A 22,740-nucleotide genomic window follows, 5' to 3' on the forward strand; every position below is an offset into this window, starting at 1 on the left:
AGGTTTTTCTGCTTGCACGTTCTTCCCAGGAAAAGGCCGACTCGTGCGAGGAAAGTGAAACCTGGAAGGACCTGATCCTTGAAGATGAAGAAGGTATCCCTCTTAACAATAAGGACAAAACGATTCAGCACGTTGAAGATTTCTGCTATGCCAGGTAGGTGTCTGGTCCGAGTTTGCCCCTTAGCTCATTAATGTTCATTGTTTTCTATGTTTAGCACCATCCCTGTGTTTACAGTTCTTTAAAGAATTAGAGCAAAGTTCCCTGTCTTGAGGGGCTTACAATCCTAGGGATCTCGATCATGAGATATAATGCTTACATATGACTTTTATTTTTTTATACACACACACACACACACACACACACAGTTTACAATTACAACAGTTAAAACCAAACACATTAATAATAATAATAATAATTCAATTTCTATACCGCGCTTCCAAAAATTGCTCAGGGCGGTTTACACAGAGAAATAATAAATAAGATGGCTCCCTGTCCCCAAAGGGCTCACATTCTAAAAAAAACACCCCACAAGATAGACACCAGCAACAGTCACAGTTAAATACATAGAGGAGATCACAAAATATTAATAGCTATATAGGGTATAATCTCGATCTAGGTTATTGGATATAATGCAAGCCATAATTGGGGCTGAGCAGAAGCTGAAGAACCAGCAACATTTCTTTATTTATATTTGATTTATTTGATTTGTATACCGCCCTTCCAAAATGGCTCAGGCTGTAGCCAGGCCACAGGGAAGGGGCTCTTGAATCCGTCACCCCCTGTAAGAACAGCACCAGCCTTGGGAGAGAGCTCAGTGTCTTCCTCCCATTTACCTCTGACTTGGCTTGCGTGTGGAGTTGTCCCTTAGGAGCATCAGGGGAAAGCAATGTGCAAGCAACCCTCTTCATGTCTTCTGTTAACTGTTCTCCAGGAAGGTGCTCTGCATATAGAGATATTTAAACTCTCATGTGATCTCAGGGCATATGGGCCCTGAGATCCTGACTCAATGTACTAGAAGGACTCCTCTTGAAATTTAGTAGTTCCTGAAGTAGAACTGTTGTGTAACTTAGTCTGGAGTGTCTTGAGTAACTCCTGAGTAGTACTGTTGAATAACTTCGTCTGGATGTCAGTCATTGTTTTTAATGGGTGAAGTACATAAGAGCATCCCTGCTGGATCAGGCCCAAGGCCTCTCTAGCCCAGCCTCCTGTTTCCCACACTGGCCCACCAGATGCCGTTGGGAAGCCCACAGGCAAGAGGTGAGGACATGCCCTCTCTCCTGCTGTTGCTCCCCTGCAACTGGAATTGAGAGGCATCTTGCCTCTGCGGCTGGAGTCGGAATAAAATGTGAACCCCTGATTTTTAAGGTATTGCTAGAATTAACCTTTGTGCAGACTATTCTAAGAGAGTGTGATTTGTTTTCAAAATCGCCATTTAATGTTTTGGCCAGTTCAGATGTCCCGGCCCAACCACTGTTGGGCTCTTACGCTGGGCCTTGGAGACGGGGCCATAATTCAGTGGTAGAGCATCTGTTTTGTACGCAGAAGGTTCCAGGTTCAATCCCTGGCAGCATCTCCAGGTTGGACTGGGAGAGACACCTGCCTAGAACCTTGGAGAGTTGCTGCCAGTCAGTGTCAAAAGTACTGAGTTAGATGGTCTGACTCTATATAAAGCAGCTTCCGTTATTGCATACTCCCCCCCGCCATCTCTTTCCCCCTTGCATGTGCCAGTTCTGTCCCCGTTTCCAGGTTCGCCTAACGCTTTGGCTGCTGCATCTGAACTGGCTTGTTATCTTGACAAACCATTACGTGAACTATGTTAAGTGTGTGTTTTTTAAAAAAGCAATTAAAAAGAAAATAGTTCCTTATAGCAACTGAACGTTGGAGAGGGAGCCGATCGCAGCACTTCTGATGGTTTGCATGCTCTGGTTAGTTTCTGCCATTGTTGTTTTAACTTCCCTGAACTCCTATGAAGTAGCCATTAAACATTTATTTTGAAAGAAGAAAAACAGCTGGGGAGCAGTGGTAATATAGTCCGCAAAGCTGAAATGAATGGCCACAGAACAAAGTGCATCCATCAAAGGGGAAGAATGCCATCTCTCCAACAAGCAGTATTGAGGGGGGAAAGGCAAATGGCTGAAGAATAAATAGTGAACACCTGTGCTGCATAAATTAACCAGCTGGTTGGCAATTTTTCTTTTGACCTATCGGAAAGGGTGGCTGTTACGAGGCATTAATAAGACACATTGGCTTTGCGAGATTCTTTTGTTACAACCATTAATTAATGAATCGCGCTAGATAATGTTCAGAATTTACGCTATTCTTTGTGCTGCAGATGTATCCTTTTTATGAAATAGTATTACCAGCCCCTGCAACCCCCCCGCCCCGTTTCCCACCATCTGCACGAAGATTTAAAATGGAGTGGGTTTTTCCCCTACGACTTAAAATTAAGTGTTCTTTTTTTTTTAATGTCCCTGTTTTTAGAGGCATAGTTGTTTGCGTTCAGAGAGAACGTTTTGTACAAGTAATATGTAATTGTTATAAAATTAATCGTCTCCATCTAGAGGTTCATTAGGTGGCTTTCTTTTTTACCCATTTGTTCCACTAGCCAGACCTGCAGTGCTCGCTGTCTATTATGAGCAATGCTCATAGTGATTTTTGCGAAGTGCTGCTTCTGAAGACGTAAAGAAAACTGTGACTTGGACACTCACAGTTCTGTGTACAGGTGAACCTCAGTTTTTGTGGGGGTTCCATTCTCCGCTATTATCACTGATATGGAAACGGCAATTACTGAGTAACTGGGGCAATGGAAATCTGGGGGTTAGGTTCCCAGAGGTCGGGAAAATGTTTGAAGAGGGTGGGTGGGGGTAAAATGGCCCTAGAAATGTGGTGGGGGGCAGGGAATGGCCTATTATGCTCTGCAGGTACCCAGCAGTCCAGCAATGCCCCCCAAAAGTAAAAAGTCAGCTGAGAATTACCATGGGGGGGGCTTTTTGTGGGGGAGGACATAATCTCCTGATCTCTCCCGAACTCAAAATGGCAGCCAGTAATGACCTCCAAGGTGGAAATTACTACCCCTGACACACGGATACATGAGTTTAACCCTCCCACCCCCGCTTATGCCAAGTTCGGGTGTCCATTACCCAACCACGGATACATGAAACTGTGGATGCTGGACCCCTTGATTGCGTGAAGTGACCCCGCCTTTTCCTCCTCCCATAAGGCATTGTGACTCCCAAATTTCAGAGAGATTGATTGATTGCAAAGAACCTCTGTAGAGATAATCTAAGATCCTAGGAATCTGCCTTATACAGAGTCAGACCATTGGTCCATCTAGCAGGAAGTTCTCTCAGTCCTATGTGGAGGTGCTGGGACCTTCTGCATGCAAAGCAGATCCTCTGCCACTGAGGGAGGAGAAGATGGTGTCCTGTTAACAGCTCTGTTCATGAGCGCCCTCGTCCTTGTTGCTTTCCAGATAGCCTTGGACTTAAATCAAACTGGATTTTTGAATTCTATACAAACTTGGTTTGTTTTTGGATCGAGGGTTGACTTTACCCAGGATTCCTCAGGTTTATGCCAAGTGGAATGGGGAGCATCTTGCAGCGGACAGTGCTTGCATGTAGTTGCCCATCTGAAAGCAAACCAAGGCAGATCCTGCTTAGCAAATGAGACCATTCATGCTCTCTGCCCCACATCTGCTTAGTGAAGTGTCTAGAACTGGCTGGAGGTTTAAGTGACAAGGTACCTCTGCCTAGCTCATTGAGGGCTGTGTCTCTTGGAAGTGTATCCTGGTTGCTAATTAGATCAGAGATGGGCATGAGAGGACCTAAAAAAATGAAATACTGCTTTACCTCTGACAACTGGGGGGAAATTTGCCTTTTATTGATCGCTCCTGAAGTTTTATAGTACTGCTGCTATCGTTTCAGATCGCCCCTCAAATCACAGTTCATTAGTTGTCAGCTAAGCTTAAAACATATTACTTGGTGGATTAATGGCGAAGTAGTTAAGAGATGAAAAGATAATGCAAAATTGTTGCTGAACTCTTTGTCCTCCTGCGCTGCCACCCCCCACCCCCATAATGACGCTGACTTGATTCATCTCTGTCGGTAGCATAAGCCGAAATTCCAAGTTCAAAAGTACTAGTTGCCGAGGTGGGTTCCCTTGAAGTTGAAGATTAAAAAGGAAGTCGAGCTTAAAGGTGAAGTGTAGCCTTAGAAGGAGAACCTTCAAGATTTTGCCATTAAGGGGGGAAAGGGAAGATGGCAGGGACGAGACTGCCCCTCTTCTCACCCTCTCACATTTGGCGTAATAGGCAGGAAACAGACTAATGGGCCAGCCACAAGATTTTAAAGCCTGTTTTTGTTTGTTCAATTTTTATACCACCCTTCCTGGCTCGGGCTCTGAGCCGCCAGAGTGGCTCAGGGTGGTTTACATTAAAATAAAAAACACAAAATAAGACAATTAAAATCAAGAAACATTTATACCAGATTAAATCTCACTAAAATGAAGGTTGAAACTAGGTATCATTAAAAACCAGGCTGAAGAGATGGGTCTTTAAGGCTCTCCTGAAGGCCTCCAAGGAAAACAGTCCTTTTATATCTAGGAGGAGCCCATTCCACAACTTTGGAACATAGGAAGCTGCCATATACCGAGTCGGATTATAAGTCCATCTAGCTCAGGATTGTCTACCCAGACTGGCAGCGGCTTCTCCAAGGTTACGGGCAGGAATCTCTCTCAGCACTGTCTTGGAGATGCTGCCAGGGAGGGAACCTGGAACCTTCTGTTCTTTCCAGAGCAGCTCCATCCCCTGAGGGGAATCTCTTACAGTGCCGACACTTCTAGTCTCCCATTCATATGCAACTAGGGTGGACTCTGCTTAGCTAAGGGCACAAGTCATGCTTGCTACCACAAGACCAGCTCTTCTCTCCAACATAAAAACAACCCACCTGGATCAGGCCCAAGGCCTATCTAGTCCAGCCTCCTGTTTCACACAGAGGCCCACCAGATGCCTCTGAGAAGCCCACAGGCAAGAGGTGAGGGCATGCTCCCTCTCCTGCTGTTGCTCCCCCTGCAACTGGCATTTAGAGTGCCACCTAGGGGTGGCAACTGAAAAGGCCCGATCCCGGATGAACTGGGGGCACCCGAAGACGGATCCCTTCCGATGATCTCAGTGAGCGGTGGGGATCTTTATAGAGAAAGGCGCACTTGCAGATAACCTGGACGTAAGCCATTTAGGGCTTTAAAGGTAATAACCAGCACTTTGTACTTTGCCCGGAAACAGCCAATGCAACTTTTTAAGAATAGGCATAATGTGGTCTCTCTGGGGTACCCGCATTTTGAACTAACTGAAGTTTCCAAACTACGCACAAAAGCAGCCCTACATAGAGTGCATTGCAGTAGTCCAACCTGGAAGTTACCAGCGGGTGCACCACTGTTTTCAGGTCATTCTCCTCAAGGAACAGGCAAAGTTTTTGAATCAGTCACAGCTGGTAAAAAGAGCTCCTGGCCACAGCCTCAACCAGAGACACCAGGGCGAGACTCGAATCCAAGAGCACTCCCAAGCTATGAACCTGGTCTTACTGGGGGAGTGTAACCCCCTCCAGGGCAGGAAATTCTTGCCCATCTTGCAGATTATGACCCCCAGCAATGAGCACCTCCGTCCTGCTTGGATTCAGCTTCAGTTTATTGTGCCTCATCCAACCCATTACTGCTGTAAAGTAAAGTTGTGCCGTCGAGTCAGTGTCAATTCCGGGTGCCCACAGAGCCCTGTGTTTTTCTTTTGGTAGAATACAGGAGGGGTTTACCATTGCCTCATACATTACCATTGTATGAGATGATGTCTTTCAGCATCTTCCATTACTGCTGTAGGCAGGCATTTCAGGGGCTAATGCCATTTCCTGATATTAAGGAGAAATAGATTTTGGATAACACCCAACACCAAATCCCCTGGTGATTTCTCCCAGCGGTATCATGTAGATGTTAAAAAGCATTGATGACTGAATGGAGCCCTGAGAGACCCCATATAGCAGCTCCAATTTTGAAGAGCAGCGGTCACCAAGTGCTACCTTCTGAAATCTACCCCAAATGTAGGAGTGGAACCACTGTAAAACAGTGCCTCCTATCTCCACATCATCCATCAGGCGATCCAGAAGGATGCCATGGTTGTTGGTATCATAGGAACATAGGAAGCTGCCATATATTGAGTCAGACCATAGGTCCATCTCGCTCAGTATTGTCTACACAGACTGGCAGTGGCTTCTCCAAGGTTGCAGGCAGGAATCTCTCTCAGCCCTGTCTTGGAGATGCCAGAGAAGGAACTTAGAGCCTAGATCCTCTTCCCAGAGCGGCTCCATCCCCTAAAGGGAATATCTTACAGCGCTCACACTTCTAGTCTCCCTTTCGTATGCAACCAGGGCGGATCCTGCTTAGCTTAAGGGGACAAGTCATGCTTACTACCACAAGACCAGCTCTCTTCCCAAAGTATTGAAAGAAACTGAGATTCAAAAGAACCAGCACAGTTCCACCGTTGACTCCCTCTGTCAATTCTCTGGCGAAGGTCATCTGTCAGGCCGACCAAGGCCGTCTCAGCCACGTAACCCACCCTCAAGCTAGTTTGAAATGGGTCTAGATAATCAGTTTTCTCCAAGATTGCTTCTTTCCTTACAGGCTGGTGGAGGGGTTTGGGGTTTGTTTGTTGGGTTTTTCTATCTATCTATCTATCTATCTATCTATCTATCTATCTATCTATCTATCTATCTATCTATCTTTAATGATGCTTTAGATTATGCCCTTTTTTCCATACTCCAGGACACACCATTCTTCCTGTCCACCATCCTGTGGCAATACCAAGTTGCCCTTCCACTTTCCTTTAAAAAGTTGTACTATTTGTCACTGTTCTGTTGTTGACATGTTCCCCTTGAGCACCTTGGGAACAACCCATAATATTCTAGAGCCCAGCCACTGGCTTGGGTTGGGGCCTGTGGGCCAACAGCAAGACTTGAGCATATTGTGCAAATTTGACTTTAGGAACATAGGAAGCTGCCATATACTGAGTCAGACTCTTGGTCTATCTAGCCCAGTACTGTCTACCCAGACTGGCAGCGGCTTCTCCAAGATTGCAGGCAGGAATCTCTCTCAGCCCTATCTTGGAGATGCTGCCAGGGAGGAACTTGGGACCTTCTGCTCTTCCCAGAGCGGCTCCGTCCACTGAGGGGAATAACTTACAGTGCTCACACTTCTAGTCTCCCATTCATATGCAACCAGGGTGGACCAAGGGGACAAGTCATGCTTGCTACCACAAGACCAGCTCTCCTCTCCACTTTATGACTAAGTGAACCACAACTATCTCTTCAAATGGTGTGATGAGTTGACAGCCCATTGCAGAGCAGCTTTTAGCATTTGATTTCATCTTTCTCTCTCTTCAAATCAGTCAGGATTCGGCTGAAGACGTTGAAGAAGCTGGCGCCCTGCAGAACCTCTCTGCCTTGGTCACCTCTGCTTCTGAGGCTGAAGAAGAAGGTTCGGCTATCTCTGAAGCCGGGTGCGAGAGCTGTCCTTCAGAGGATCAGTCATCCGGGACCAAAGGAGAAGAAATGTCTCCAGATAGTGTTGCAGGAAGCGATCAAGAATGTGCAGCTGCCCAGAATGGCATCCAAGCGACCTCTCTGGGAGAGAAACTCGGTGACAGCCCAACGTCTGATCAGTCAGTGCTGGAAATGGGAAACCAAGAATCTGCCTCACTGGTGGAAGCTGCTGGCGAACCAAAGAAAATTACTTATGCTCAAATTGTTAAAGAAGGCAGGAGGTTTAATATTGATTTAATTTCTAAGGTAAGAAATTCATTGATGGCATTCCTCAAACACACGCACCCCTCTCTGCTTCATTAAAAAGGTTCCTTTGGAAGCTTCAAAGGATATGCAAGATAATTGCACTGATATTGGGGCCTGGCGCTCTGCTCTGGCCTAGACCGCTTTGACAAAAGAGCTTTTTGTGGTTCTTTAAAGGCACCCACTTAAAAACAAAAAAAAAACAAAGCGAGGCTAAAATATCAGTTAAAAGCACATGTTTTGATCTTTGGCTTCAGGAGGCAAAGGTCTCCATCGCTGGTGAGCGGCTTTCCTTTGGGCTGGTGCTTTGCTAATCAAGAATAAGGGGGCAGGACTTGTGTCTTTTGCAAAGCAAGCCGTAATACTTCTTGTCGTTTGGGTTAGAAAATCTCTTGCCAGGAAAAAGGCATTGGCGGGCATCTTGCCAATGGTTTTCTGTGGGCCAGTGATGGTCACTATTTTTCAAGCACACAAAAGCAAACAAAAACCCTTCACTGTCAGAGCCGTTTCCTACTGTGCCGACTTCCTCACAGGAGTGCACTTTTCTGGGAAGGCCCTTTAAGAGAGAGAACATCTTCTTTTATGCTGCCTAGGAGAAGAGCTCCTAGCCCACTTAAGAGCATGAGAGGAGAGCTGGGCTTGTGGCAGCAAGCATGAATTCTCCCCTTTGCTAAGCAGGGCCTGCCCTTGTTTGCATTTGAATGGGAGATGGCATGTGTAAGATATTCCCCTGAGGGGATGGGGCCACACTGGGAAGAGCACCTGCATGCTTGCATGCGGAAAGTTCCAAGTTCCCTCCCTGGCAGCATCTCCAAGACAGGGCTGGGAGAGACTCCTGCCTGCAGCCTTGGAGAAGCCGCTGCCAGTCTCTGTGGACCAGGCCTGCTCAACCTGGGGCCCCCAGCTGTGTTTTGGACCGCAACTCCCATAACCTCCAGCCACAGTGGCCAGTAGCCTGGGATTATGGGAGTTGTAGGCCAACATCTGTAGGTGGGCCAAAGGCGGGAGTTGGGGTTGAAGCATCTTCCTGTGTTCCTAGGGGGAAAGCCCCGGCAAGGGCTACACTACCCAGCATTCTGTGCACTCCTTCCATGATGGGGGAGGGATGCGAGGGCTCTGCATAGTGCATCACCATGTGGTGACTGAGCATAAATTCAGAGTATTCCGAAGAATGTACACTCAGTATTCTGAGGACTCTGGATATTCTCATGTACTCTGAGTATTCAGAGCATCAGTGGTGACTGTGCAGAGTGTTCAGCTTTGACCGAAGCTTCAGATCGGCCCCATAAAAAGGGAGCCCCACTGTGGGCTGCCACTGGCCACTCGGCCCTGCAGACTAGTGGGGTATCGTCTTGCTATAGACTGTTGCTTTGCAGGCGACCTGTGTGTGGTGGTGGTGTTTGTTTTTTTAAAAATGAAAGCCGCGGTTCTGGGAAGATAAATTCTGTGTCCCATGCTTGCACAGAATCCCAAAGTGCACACAGCCCTTGTCTAGACCCATAGGCAGCTTGTAGTATGGAGCAAAAGAGCCTATTGCTAATGAAATACGAATTTAATCTCCGTGGAGACACCATTTTGCTTTGCTAGGGTGTGGTCTCTCACTCACAGTAGGCCTCCAGGTGACAGTAGCCGTGTTCAGACATTATGTTGTACCTGTATTTCGATGTGTACATAAAAAAGGTAAAGTGTGCCCTCGAGTCGGTGTGGACTTGTGGCAACCACAGAGCCCTGTGGTTGTCTTTGGTAGAATACAGGAGGGGTTTCCCATTGCCATCTCCCATGCAGTATGAGAGGATGCCTTTCAGGATCTTCCTATATCACTGCTGCCTGATATAGGTGTCTGAGAGACATACTAGTAGGGATTGTGTACATACATGATCATATTTCTGTGTGAATGATTGTGCCTGCATTCATTTTGTAAGTCAATCTAGCTAGAGCCCCCGCAATGCAGAATACAGACAGGCAGTGGACTACTATACCTACATTCAACATAACATGTGGTAGCAACTATGAATTGTCTCCTTTGCTAAGCAGGGTGTGCCCTGGTTTGCTTTTGGCTAGGTGACTACATGTGAGCATTGTCTGCTGTAAGAACTTCCCCTCAGAGGATGGGGCTATCTCCTTTGCAGGCACAAGGTCGCAGGTGCAATACTTCACAGCTCCAGGTAGAGCTGGGTAAGATGAAACACTCCTGCCTGTAACTTGGAGAAGCTGCTGCCAGTCAGTGTAGACAGTACTGAGCTAGATGGACCGATGCTCTGACTCAGTATATGGCAGCTTCCTGTGTTCCTAAAGTGACACCTGTGCCCACATATGTTTCTCAGGAGCAGTCCTCTTTCCAGCCCACCCACCCCCAAAGCATTTAAAACGGATCACCTTCCATACATTCAGTTCTGCAGACCTAAATCGACTTTTTATGCTGGGGATGGGCTCATAGCACGGTGGAAGAGCTGTCTCCAGGTCGGGCTGGCAGAGACTCCTGCCGGAAATCTTGGAGAGCTGCTGCCAGTCAGTGCAGACAATATTTAGCTAGATAGAGCAACCGTCTGACTTTGTATGAGGCAGCTTCCTATGATAATAACTGAACCTGTATACAGAGCTCTACCTTTTGTTTTCCTGCTTCTTGGCTATTATTTTAGATTGAATCCAGTCTTCAATGCTTTGGCAGAAAGTTGGTTTATAAATGTAGCAAGTAAGTAAATTGTTCTGTTTAGTAGCGGATGCTATAGTTCTGTCAAACTTCCCCATCCTTTGCTAGGCTTTGTAAAGTTAGTGTCTTGTGGCTGCAAAAGCTTTGAGAATGATAGCCCTGCATAACTAACTTTCTCCAGTGAAGCATTGCTTTTTTTTTTTTTTTTTAAGTTAGGTCATCCATCTTGTGCTGGAGTTTTTACATTCCTGTCCTTCCAAGAATGTGTAATAAATTTTTAGCTTATACAAAGTGAGCAAAAGTATTAGAAGATTAAGTTTTATGGTCTCTTTTAACTTGTAATGAACACGTTGCTTGCTAGGATCTTGAAGAGTTTGGGAAATAACAATAAGCCAGTAATTGTGGGAAAAGATGTATGAAGAATATTTGAAAAGTCCAGTAATTACCAAGGAATTGGTGGGGTGGGGGGGGGGGATGTGAAGTAAAAAATTGGCTTTTCTTCAAAAATGTGTGTTTTCTCCTTCCGTGCAGTTACTGTACTCCCGAGGATTGCTGATTGACCTCCTAATTAAGTCAAACGTCAGTCGATACGCCGAGTTCAAAAATGTCACTCGGATTCTTGCATTTCGAGATGGGAAGGTGGAGCAGGTACTATGGTAGACAGCTTTGTAAAAACCAGGCCAGCTACTCCCTGAATGAGGAGCTGAGTGTCAACCTTTTTGCAACCGCAATTGAATAATCACTTTCTCCCTCTCCTCCTGTCCCCATCTTCCTTCTATTTTACTGTTTGTTATTTATATACCACTCCTCAATAAAAATTGGTTTTCTTAAAGTGTTTTAAAAATTAAAATATCCAGGATATTCAGTTTGCAAATCATAGTATCAAAAACAGTTAATATGAGTGTACAGAATCTTGTACTTCCTTTCTCCTTTCAAAATTGGACAAACAATATCCAAACAAATTTATCTACTGTATCACCCCTGGAGTGTTTGTAAAATTTAAGCCTTAACAAAAACATTGGGATCCAAATCAGTCTACTCTTGCTGGAGGTGATTTTGCAATACAGATTCTTGCTGCTGTTAATAGATAAGCAATGCATCTGCTTGCAAAATGTCTCTTGTATAGCCAAAAAGAATTACCTTTGGATCATTAGTGAAATTATAGCCTGTCATTTCATTAATTGTTGCTATTATATCTTTCCAAAAGTTGTTAATAAGTGGGCATGACCAAAATATATGTAAAATATCTGTCCCGGGAGACTGACACTTCGAGCGACGTATGTCCATCAAATAATAAATCCGCTCCAGATGTAAAGAAGTTGTATGCCAATGATACTGTAACTTACACAGGCTTTCTCCAAAAAACAGTTTATGTAGCAAAAAGAATGAGAGTGAAGAGTCACAAGATGAAGGGAAGGTCTGAAAGGTGCTGTTTGCTTTGAAAGAAAACTTGCAAGGAGGTGGAATTCTGCAGAGTATTCAAAACTATTTGGACTAATTAGCCTTTCATCGCACTGAAACCTTGCACTTAATTCTCACAGTAAGGCTAGGTTAAGGGATGAATCTGCTTCAGTCTGCATGTGCAGAGCACAGGACTGTGGTCTTAAGTTCATGCTGGTGATCTTGAGAATACTCTGGATCCGTGTTCCCTGTAAGAGGGAATCCCAGATGTTGTTGACTACAGCTCCCAGCATCCCTAGCTGCAGTGGGCTTTGGCTGAGGATGCTGGGAGTTGTAGTCAACAATATCTGGGATTTTCTGTTAGAGAGAACACTGCTCTGGATTGCCTCAACCTGAATGTATTACATAAGAATATAAGAGCCTTGCAGGATCAGGCCCTAGGCCTACCTCCTCCAGCATTCTGTTTCAGACAGTGGCCCACCAGATGCCTCTGAGAAGCCCATAGGCAAGAGTTGAGGGTATGCCCCCTCTCCTGCTGTTGCTCCCCTGCAACTGATCTTCAGAGACGTCCTCTCTCTGAACCTGGAGGTAGCCTCTAGCCATCAAGAGCCATTGATAGATCTGTCCTCCATGAATTTGTCTTATGTCTCACTTAAAGCCGTTCGAGCTGGTGGCCCTCACCACGTCTCATGAACAACTAGTTCATAGTTGAACGCACGACTGATAGGTCTGTGTAATCATGATGCTCCCACTAGCTTAGCCATACCTCAAAATGGGACTGTGGGACGCCCCAGCTTAATCAGGATTTGAAATTGGTTAACAAACCTTTGAGAGAGGATTGGAGGAATTTGTGCCAGGAAACGTGTGTGTGTGTGTGTGTTTGTGTGTGTGTGATCCTGTGGTTCTCATCTCAACTCTTCCTAATCACAATTAATAAATTGGGGACCATTTTAGACAATTAGGTTTGCAAAATGTAAAAGACTCTTCGCATAAACATGCTGAAAAGGCAATTCAGAAATGCACACTTCTCCAGTCCTGTGTGAAAGAGACAAGTTTTTGCCTTTCTGCTTTATTTGGGATGAGCAAATAAAACAGCCCCCAAACTATATTTCAGGTACCGTGTTCCAGAGCAGATGTCTTCAACAGCAAACAGTTGACTATGGTGGAAAAGAGAATGCTCATGAGATTTCTGACATTTTGTCTGGAATATGAACAACACGCTGATGAATACCAAGGTTTGTCTCTGGTTGAGTAGCAGGCATCCTGTGTGTGTGGGTGGACACTTAACTGTTTTTAGCTTCCTTTTTCTTCTAATATTTTCATATAATCGTTGAAACCTATTTCCTAGATTTTGACACTTTCAGTGCTGCGAATTGTTCCTGGAAGCAGACAAGTTCCTGGAAGCAGGCTTTTGTATCACTGGCAGGATATTTCCACATTTACTTGCTTAGATTGTTACTACTACAACAACTATGATGGATATTTATATACGACTTTTCAGTTCATTCATTAATTCATTTATTTATATCCTACTGTTCCTCTAAGGAGCCCAGAGTGATGTACATGCTTATGTTTATCCCCACAACAGCCCTGTGAGGTGGGTTAGCCCGACAGAGAAGTGATTGGCCCAAAGTCACCAAGTGAGTTTCATGGCTAAAGGGGGATTTGAACTCGGGTCTCCCCAGTCCTAGTCCAACAATCTAACCACTGCATTGCACTGGCTTTCTTTTCAGCGAAAGAGCTCCCAAAGCAGACTACACAGAAAAGTAATAAGATGAAACACAGTCTCAAAAGTGCCCATAGTCTAAAAGGTAACACAGGGTAGACGCCAGCAACAGCCCCTGGAAGAATGCTGAGCTGTGGTTGGATAGGGAGAGTTACTCTCTTCCTGCTAAAAATAATTGAGTCACACTTTAATTCAGTTAAAATGCCTCTTCCTCAGTTAGCAGCTGCTAATAGACGAGGAACATAGGAAGCTGCCCTATAATGACTTGGTCCATCTAGCTCAGTATGGTCTACACCAGTGTTTCTCAACCTTTTTGGAGTCAAGGACCGCTAAATTCTTCGTGCAGAGTTTCAAGGACCGCTACATTCTTCATGCGCAGTTTTCCGGACCGGCAGTTAGTAAAGGGGTTTCAAATCTATCTATCTATCTATCTATCTATCTATCTATCTATCTATCTATCTATCTATCAGACTTCTATGCTGCCCCAAACTTGCATCTCTGGGCAGTTTACAATTAAAATAATATAAGCATTAAAATAATTAAATTTGGAATCTTTTGCAAACATGGAATATTAGGGGTTCTCAACCTTGGGTCCCTCAGTTAAACTCCCATAACCCCCAACCACAATGGCATTTGGCCATTATGGCTGGGGATTATGGGAGTAGAAGTCCACCAACGTCTGGATACCCAAGGTTGAGAACCCCTGAATCTAAAAGCCTGGGTGAACAAATTTGTCTCCAGTATGTCTTCAGTATGTGTGGGGTGGGGGTGGAGGTGCTTGTGATTACTCAATGGAGAGGGGATGTTGGGCCATTAGAAAAATTCAAAAGCTACATGGGGGCAATGAAAACAACGCACAAGCAAGCTTTTGAATCCCCCCAAATGCTTCATCAGGCTGGATGTCAAGCAAAGCAAAAAGGAGGTGAGGAGAGGAGAGCAGGGCAAGCTCAGTAGAGCCGGAAATCTACAGTTTAACCCTCTCATGATGGAGGTGGAGTTTTAGCAGGAGTTGTGTAGTAGCAGGGCAGGATCCAGACAACGTTAGTCATGACCACCCACTGAAATTAATTTAGTCATCTCTCATTTGTGTCAATGCTGCTTGGTCATGATCACCTGACTTGATCTGGATCCTGCTCTTAGATGTGCACTTTGTGAGGTGGACCTAATGAAACCCGTGCAGCTCCTCCAAAACTCGTTAAATTCGTTACATGGCAGGTGCTGGGAATGGGGTTTTTTTTAATGGTGAAAGAAAATGTGAAGAAGAGCGGTGGAGACCTGGCATTAAAAGAAAGGGGGTGATTCTGAGATGGCGGAGGGTGTGGGGCGTTGTAGTGGTAGATGCCTCATTTTCCTCGCTGGGGAGACGAGGCACTGTTCAGGGTGGGTGAGGCAATGGTGCACCGGACTGCACTCGGAAGGTCGCCTGGGTCCAAGAGCTGCCGCCACTGTGCTTGCGCACCAGAGTGTAGCAAGTGTTCCCCATCCTCTCTCACAATGTGCACTTCTGTGCCCCCCTCCCAACTCCCCTGCGGGAGCCAATCACACCAGCCTGCCTTTGGGGCCACGCAGCTCACGTGGTCCCACATGCTGCCCGCGCATACCTGCGAGGTGAGCCAAGGCGGTCCTCCTCCCTCCCTCCTCTGCTTAGCCCTCACCGCAGCATGATCCCGGCCAGAGATTGTCCCCCGCACCCGGCGAGGTCATAAAGGGGACCGCCGTCCTCCACTGGCGGTGCAGACCAGGGGGTTACAGGGGGCAGAGGGACCACAACACCCCACCGATGCAAGAGGGAAACAGCGTTCCCTCTCAAGGCGCCTCGACCACAATAGGCAGCTGGGTTTCAATCAACCAACCTTTGGCTGCAAACAATGAGCATGCAAGAACCAGCAGCCCTTCAAGTGGCAGCCCTTCAGGTGGCATACCTTCCACACCGCATACAGTTTGAAGCTGTAAAGATAGGGAATAAAATAGCTGTAGGAAGATCACAGCAGCACGTGGAGGCAAGGGACAAGAAGGTGATACTCTTCCTCTTCCGTACCATGTGCAAAATTGAGGAAGTGAGTGCCTTGATTGCAGTTGTTGGGGGCGGGGTTTGACTCCCAGTCAGGGACCGGCGCTCAACCCTTCGGGGACCGGCAGCGGTCCCCGGACCGGTGGTTGAGAAACTCTGGTCTACACCAGGGATTCTCAACGTTGGGTCCCCAGATGTTATTGGACTTCAGCTCCCATAATCCCCAACCAAAGGCCACGTGGGCAGGGGGTTATGGGAGTTGAAGTCCAATAACATCTGGAGACCCAATGTTGAGAACCCCTAGGTTTCAACACAGATTGGCAGCGGCTTCTCCAAGGTCTCTCTCGGTCTTGTCTTGGAGATGCCAGGACGGGAACTTGGAATCCTCTGCAGGCAAGCATGAAAGTGTTCTTCCCAGACTGGCCCCATCTCCTAAGGGGAATATCTTAACAGTGTTCTCAAATGTAGTCTCCCATTCATATGCAGCCAGGGTGGACCCTGCTTAACAAAGAGGACAAGTCATGCTACTAGCAGCTGTATTTGATTTTGAAAGGGGAGTGCATATGTAACTGATACCAGTTCATCATCTGGGCATGGAGTATGTACAGAGAAGCAACTGAGCCCCTGACGTAGCTTGATACAGTTAGGAGCTAGTTCCCTTCGCAAAGCAGGGTCCACCATGGTTTGTATTTAAATGAGAGACTACGTGTGAACACTTAAGATCTTACCCTTAGGGGATGAGACCACTCTGGGAAGGCAACCTGTTTGCTTGCATGCAGAAGGTCCCAGGTTTCCTCCATGGCATCTCCAGATAGGGCTGAGGGAGATTCCTGCCTGCAACCTTGGAGAAGCCGCTGCCAGTCTGTGTAGACAATACTGAGCTAGGTGGACCAAGGGTCTGCCTCAGCAGAAGGCAACTTGCTATGTTTCAGTGTGACTTAGGATGTTGCCTTCTACAGAGTCAGACTATTGGTCCATCTAGCTTAGTCTTGTCTACACAAACTGGCAGCAGCTTCTCCAAGGTTGCAGGCAGGAGTCTCTGCCATCTTGGAGATTTATTTAAAATCTCATATTTAAATAAATCATATTTAAAAATATATGTTGTCTGATGAAGACATGGCATAGTCATTTCACATGTCTGCCCCACCTCAGATGCCATTATATTCAAGTTCTTTCAAAAGATGTGATCCAAATCTGCTGACTTCTGGCTTCTTGTTACTCCCCCGAAACAGCTCACCGGGACTGCAAGTTTTCAGACTACTTGAAAACCCAGAAGCTAACTCCCATCCTGCAGCATTTCATCTTGCATTCTATCGCGATGGTCTCCGAGGCCGACTGCTGCACCACAGACGGCTTGAAGGCGACCCAACGGTTTCTGCACTGCCTGGGACGCTACGGCAACACTCCGTTCTTATTTCCTTTGTACGGCCAGGGCGAGATCCCACAGTGCTTCTGCCGGTAAGCAGAGACCTGCTCAACTGGCAATGCTGGGTGATCGGATTTAATTCCTGTAGACTAGCGGTTCCCAACCAGGGTTAGGAAACATAGGACCATAGGAAGCTGCCATATACTGAGTCAGACCATTGGTCTATCTAGCTCAGTATTGTCTTCACAGACTGGCAGCGGCTTCTCCAAGGTTGCAGGCAGGATTCTCTCTCAGCCCTATCTTGGAGATGCTGCCAGGGAGGGAACTTGGAACCTTCTCCTCTTCCCAGAGCGGCTTCATCCCCTGAGGGGAATATCTTACAGTGCTAACACATCAAGTCTCCCATTCCTTTGCAACCAGGGCAGACCCTGCTTAGCTATGGGGACAAGTTATGCTTGCTACCACAAGACCAGCTCTCCTCTTCCTCCAGATGTTGCTGGACCACAACTTCCAACACCCCCAACCACAATGAATTGAGACTCTAGACACTACAGTTTCCAATGTGTATTTGTTTCGGTACACGCTGAAAATTGTTAGTGTCTACCGTGTCTAGTTATTGCGGCTGGGAGTGGAAGCCACCTAATGGTGCAGCGGGAAAATGACTGTATTATCAAGCCAGAGGTTGCCGGTTCGAATCCCTGCTGGTATCTTTCCCAGACTATGGGAAACACCTATATCAGGCAGCAGCGATATAGGAAGATGCCGAAAGGCATCATCATCTCACACTGCGCGGGAGGAGGCAATGGGAAACCCCTCCTGTATTCTACCAAAGACAACCACAGGGCTCTGTGGGCACCAGGAGTTGACACTGACTTGATGGCACACTTTACCTTTACTTTTTTCTGAGCGGAAAAGAAGCCCTCTTGAAGAATTCAACACTTGCTTTAAGCTAGGCTCCTCCGGTTCAGCACTGCTTAATGGGGAGGGATGTTCATCTTGTTTTATGTATTTATTTTACTACGTGTATATCCTGCTCTTCTCCAAAGAACCCAGAGCAGTGTACATGGTTATATTTATCCCCACAACAACCTTGTGTAGTAGGTTAGGCTGAGGGAGCTGTGACTGGCCCAGAGTCACCCCAGTGAATTTGACAGCTGGGCAGGGATGTGAACTCAGGTCTTCCTTTAGTCCACCGCTCTAACCACTACACCACACTGTCAACCAGTGCTCTTCCCCGTCCTCCGTGGCCACCCCGTGTTCATCACAGTGGCCTGTGAGGGACTCCAGATGAACTTGCCTCCAGTGGGCCGATCCCTGAAGCTCGCTACATTGTTTTCTACGGTTAATTCATTTGCTGGAGGTTTAAAATAGGAAATTTGGTTCTGCCACTTGGGGAATGGAATAACAGAATGTTAGAGCTGGGAGTCATACATGAGCCAGCTGGGGTGGTTGGTGCCATCTGGGTGGGGGGCGGGGGAGAGCTCGGTGTGATTTTTGACAAGTGCTGCTCTCCTAGAGATGGGAAAGAGGTGATAGCATTGCAGGACTTCCACCATGTTCTCATGCTTTGATCGTCCTGACCGCCGGGCCTGTAATGGCCACACTTGCAATGGTGTTTAAAAACCTTGATAAAACAGTGTTTTTAAAAGTTCCTGAGGAACTTTCTAGCCACCTCTTCATATTTTAAAAAACATAAATCCTGCTATCCAGTGTTGTTGATGTTGTCAGAGGGATAATGAAAATGGGCAGGAATTCTCTCTAGAGATTATTCCGTGTAGAGAGCATAACAGTTTGTTCATTGCTACCCTGACCCTAACCCTTTCCTCTGTGCAAAAATGACTGCCATTTTACCCTCCTCATTTGGGTAAAGAAGGGGAGATAACACCCAGAAAACTGTCAGTGCAACCATGCTCTCTTCCATCTCTGGGCAGCCAACGTTGCCCCAAACTACTATGAGTATTCATCCCCGAGATGTTACTGCTGGCTAAAATTTGTGGGCCTTGGCTCATGGACTAAGGGGCCTTTGGCGGTCTTCTAGACCAACCCAAACTGTTGTGTCTCTTGATACGGTGAACAGCCACAATCCAGAGATTTTGTCCATTTCTTTTTCATCAGCTCTCAAGACACACCCTCAAGCTGCATTTGAAGCCCCTTCAAGCCTGTGGAGAGTCACTGTGGTTTGGTCGCCAAATCATAAGTTTGGTTAGAAACATAACCCAACCTGTGAAGTTCATGTGTGGGGCTGGGCCCTGCATGATCCGAGTCTTGGCTCAAAATGCCAGTTGTGGCTATTTGGTCAGGAAGATTTACAAACAAAGCATTGTTAAGGCTCATTGCTGTACATTCAAAATTAAAATACAGGAGAACCTCAGTATTTGTCGGGGTGGGTGGGGTTGGTTCTGTTCTCTGCAATTATTGTGGATAAGGAAACCTGGAATACTGAGTAATTGTGTCTGTGGAATCGTAGGGATTAGGTTCCTGGAGGTCAAAAAGGGTGCCAAAAAGGGGTACAAATGCCCTAAAATCATGGGGGGAAGTGCCCTACCGTGCTCAATATCTGTCCAGAAACGCCCCCCAGATGCTGCAATTTGAAGCTTTTTCAGTTAAAAAAAAAATCAGATCTCCTCCCCACCCCTGCCCCATTTCAAAAAACAAAACCAAGCCAGAAACAGGTAAAATTGCCCAAAGCCCGTGGATGGAAGTGCTCTACCATGATCAATATGTCCCAGCTGTCCAGCAATGCCCCCAAACACCATAATCTGCACTTTTCCTGGTGAAATATCATATGCCGTCCATTTTTTAAAAAATAAAATAAAAATGAGCCAGAAAATGGCTCCCTTGCACAAACTGGCCCACCTCCCACCTGTGGATATGTGAAAATTAAGCCCTTTTTTTGCTGTGTTTTTCCACGTGTGCCGAGGTCAGGTGCCAATTACCTGGCCGCAGATATGTGAAACCATGGGTCTTGAGTCTTCAATTAACAAGGTTCTCCTGTACTTATTGCACATGCACATCTAAGTAGCTGCTTCCTTCTCCAAAGGGTCTCATTTGCAATCATTCCTCTTCCTAAATACAGGAGCTCCCTTGTCCCACGGGGCATTGCTAATTCTGAGCATTGTTTTCAAGACTTCTAGGAGGACAGTTCAGTCACTCTACCAGGTGGTAACATCCCCTGCCTATACATCATAGCCTACAGTTTTTATCACCAGGTTATCAGAATAAGGTGTCACCTGCCCTGTGATTTCTAGCCACCTCTTCATATTCCGTTTTAATGTAACCCTCTTAAGCGTTCCTTGCAGTCAGCTACCCTGTGTGTTCTCATCAAGGCTACTGTTATAAATGGCATGCATGCATATTTATGTGAATGATTCAAAGACATTTGTAAGTCACATCCGTGCGCTCTGGACCAATTCTGCATATCACTCGGCAATGCTTTCTAGAACTTCGGCAGTCCCTTGAGTAAATAAGAGCTGCATTTATTCTCGACTGATCAAAGCAGGTCTGAGTGGATGGGACTCTCTTCCATTGCAATACAGATATAGGGGTTTGAATTCTGATGTCCTAGAACGCAGTCTACAGTATGCAACAAGGGAAAGTGGCCACTGAATTTTACTTTTTAAATCTGTGATTCTAGATTGTGGAATAGATTATTCCTTCCTCATGAGTGGAATTGTTTTTTAAAATATTGTTCTAAAAATTTTAAATTGTTGTAATGTGTTAAAACTTTTTGTTTTTGTTTTGACTAATGCTTTACTTTCTGTTATTGTTTTGTTGTAAACCACCCAGAGACGTAAGTTTTGGGCGGTATAAAAATATGTTAAATAAATAGAAATAAAAATGAGTGGATTAGGGGAGGAGAGCTGGTCTTGTGGTAGCGAGCATGAATTGTCTCCTTTGCTAAGCAAGGTCTGCCTTGGTTTGCATTTGGACGGGAGCCTATATGTGAGTGCTGCAAGATATTCCCCTCAGGGGATGTGGCCATAGTTCAGGGGAAGAGCGTCTGCATGCAAAAGGCCCTAGGTTCTATTCCTGGCAACGCTGTCAGGTAGACTCCTGCCTGAAACCTTGGAGAGCTGCTGCCAGTCAGTGTAGGTGATACTGAGCTAGTTGGACCTAGTCTGACTCAGTACATAGCAGCTTCCGATGTTCCTATGCTGACGTTTTGTAAGGTCACTTTCTAATGTGGCCATATTGGCCATGAAAATGGAGTCTTCCTTTTGGCTGCAAGGCCTTGAAGCATGGAGAAAGGGATGCATTTTGTCTGCTTGGAGAATAATGTGGAAAACTCTTGTTAGCATAGTTTTGTTGGAGTGTGTTGGGACTTTCACCTGGCAATGCAGAATGGAACCTCAGGAGAGACGTTGTCAACTTCTCCCCAAAATGGGGTCTGGGGTTTTGCATACTTGTGACGGGGAAGGCTCCCCAGTTGTGCAATAGTACATTGGTTTGTAAATTAAGAGAATAATTTTTTTTAAAAAAACCCACCTGTGAGCTTACAGGACCTACAGAATTTTGGTGAGGGGCGGAATGGAGGGCAGGGTTGGCCAGTTGGAGCCCCCAACACCTTTTCAAATCCTGGAGATGAAAAATAGGGTTGGTGGGATGCAGAGCAGACTATGGACCTCTCTTGATACTCTACAGAAACCTCCTCCCCCTGCCCCGCTCTTCTATATTATAGAATTTTAGAATTAAAAGGCACCCTGGGGGTCTCTTAGTTCTGCCCCCCGCTCAGTACAGGAACCTGCTGGAGCATCCTTGACAGTTGGCTGTCCACCCTCTGCTTGAAGAGGGTGGACAGCGAAGGAGAGCCCACCACTGCAGGGGCTGAAAATGAGTCGGGCAGTTCCACCGGACAGCACACACAGTTAGGAAATTCCTCCCGGTGTCTAGCCTAGCCAGGAGAGCCAGTGTGGTGTAGTGGTTAGAGTGCTGGACTAGGACCGGGGAGACCTGAGTTCAAATCCCCACTCAGCCATGATACTAGCTGGGTGACTCTAGGCCTGTCACTTTTCTCTCTCAGCCTAACCTACTTCACAGGGTTGTTGTGAGGAGAAAACGCAAGTATGTAGTACACCGCTCTGGGCTCCTTGGAGGAAAAGCGGGATATAAATGTAATAATAATAATAATCGCCTGCATTTGCTTCCTTGCAATTACATTCTGTTGGTTCCAGCCCTGTTCTTGGGAGCAACAAAGAACAAACCTTCTCCCGCTCCTGTATGACGGCCTTTCAGCAAGATGTAGAAATGGAACGTTCAGGTCCGGGACAGCTGGTCCAAGCCTGTCTTTTTGGCCCTTAGTAGCACAGCAGGAAAAATTGTGTTTTGCGGGGAGAGGTGGGGGGGACGTGTCCCTGAAGTGAACCTGGCCTGCTAGACTCTGTCCCACTGCTGTTCTTGGAAGGGGGCGAATTGGGGCAAGAACCTGAGTCCCACCAATCCCCCTAGCCCAACACCGGAGAGGAGGAGGAGGACAGGGGTGGTCAGGGATGGGGGTGTCTCCCTCTCTCTTGTGAAGAGATGGGAGGGGGAAGAGATTTTGCTGCAGCACGGTGGGATGAGAGGGGGGGACTCATTCCGCTGCGGCCGTGCTCTCCGCACCTGCCAGCCCCTTCCTCTGCCCCCCGCAAGAGCCCTGCAACTCTGTCCTGCCACGGCCACCCCTCACCTGGGCCCCGAACCCCCGTAAGGACAGTCTCGTTCCATCCCGTCCTGTCTTGTCTTGGATGCTGCAGTTTCCTGCAGCAAAATCGAATCCTTTGGAT

The 22,740-nt window shown here is 46.5% G+C and overlaps 1 protein-coding gene across 2 annotated transcripts in view; it reads left to right on the forward strand.

The window, feature by feature from the left end:
- The window catches only part of CHM (CHM Rab escort protein), an 86,046-nt gene that overhangs the window by 21,323 nt on the left and 41,983 nt on the right, over nucleotides 1-22,740 (forward strand). For both annotated transcript variants that reach the window (XM_053274081.1, XM_053274082.1), the window contains exons 4-8: nucleotides 30-154; nucleotides 7,428-7,827; nucleotides 11,006-11,122; nucleotides 12,990-13,110; nucleotides 16,845-17,070. In XM_053274081.1, coding sequence (XP_053130056.1) covers nucleotides 30-154; nucleotides 7,428-7,827; nucleotides 11,006-11,122; nucleotides 12,990-13,110; nucleotides 16,845-17,070 — 989 coding nt within the window. The remainder of the gene's footprint in view (nucleotides 1-29; nucleotides 155-7,427; nucleotides 7,828-11,005; nucleotides 11,123-12,989; nucleotides 13,111-16,844; nucleotides 17,071-22,740) is intronic.

This window comes from Hemicordylus capensis, chromosome 11 (genome assembly GCF_027244095.1).
Source record: "Hemicordylus capensis ecotype Gifberg chromosome 11, rHemCap1.1.pri, whole genome shotgun sequence".
In the NCBI taxonomy this organism is placed as follows: domain Eukaryota; kingdom Metazoa; phylum Chordata; class Lepidosauria; order Squamata; family Cordylidae; genus Hemicordylus; species Hemicordylus capensis.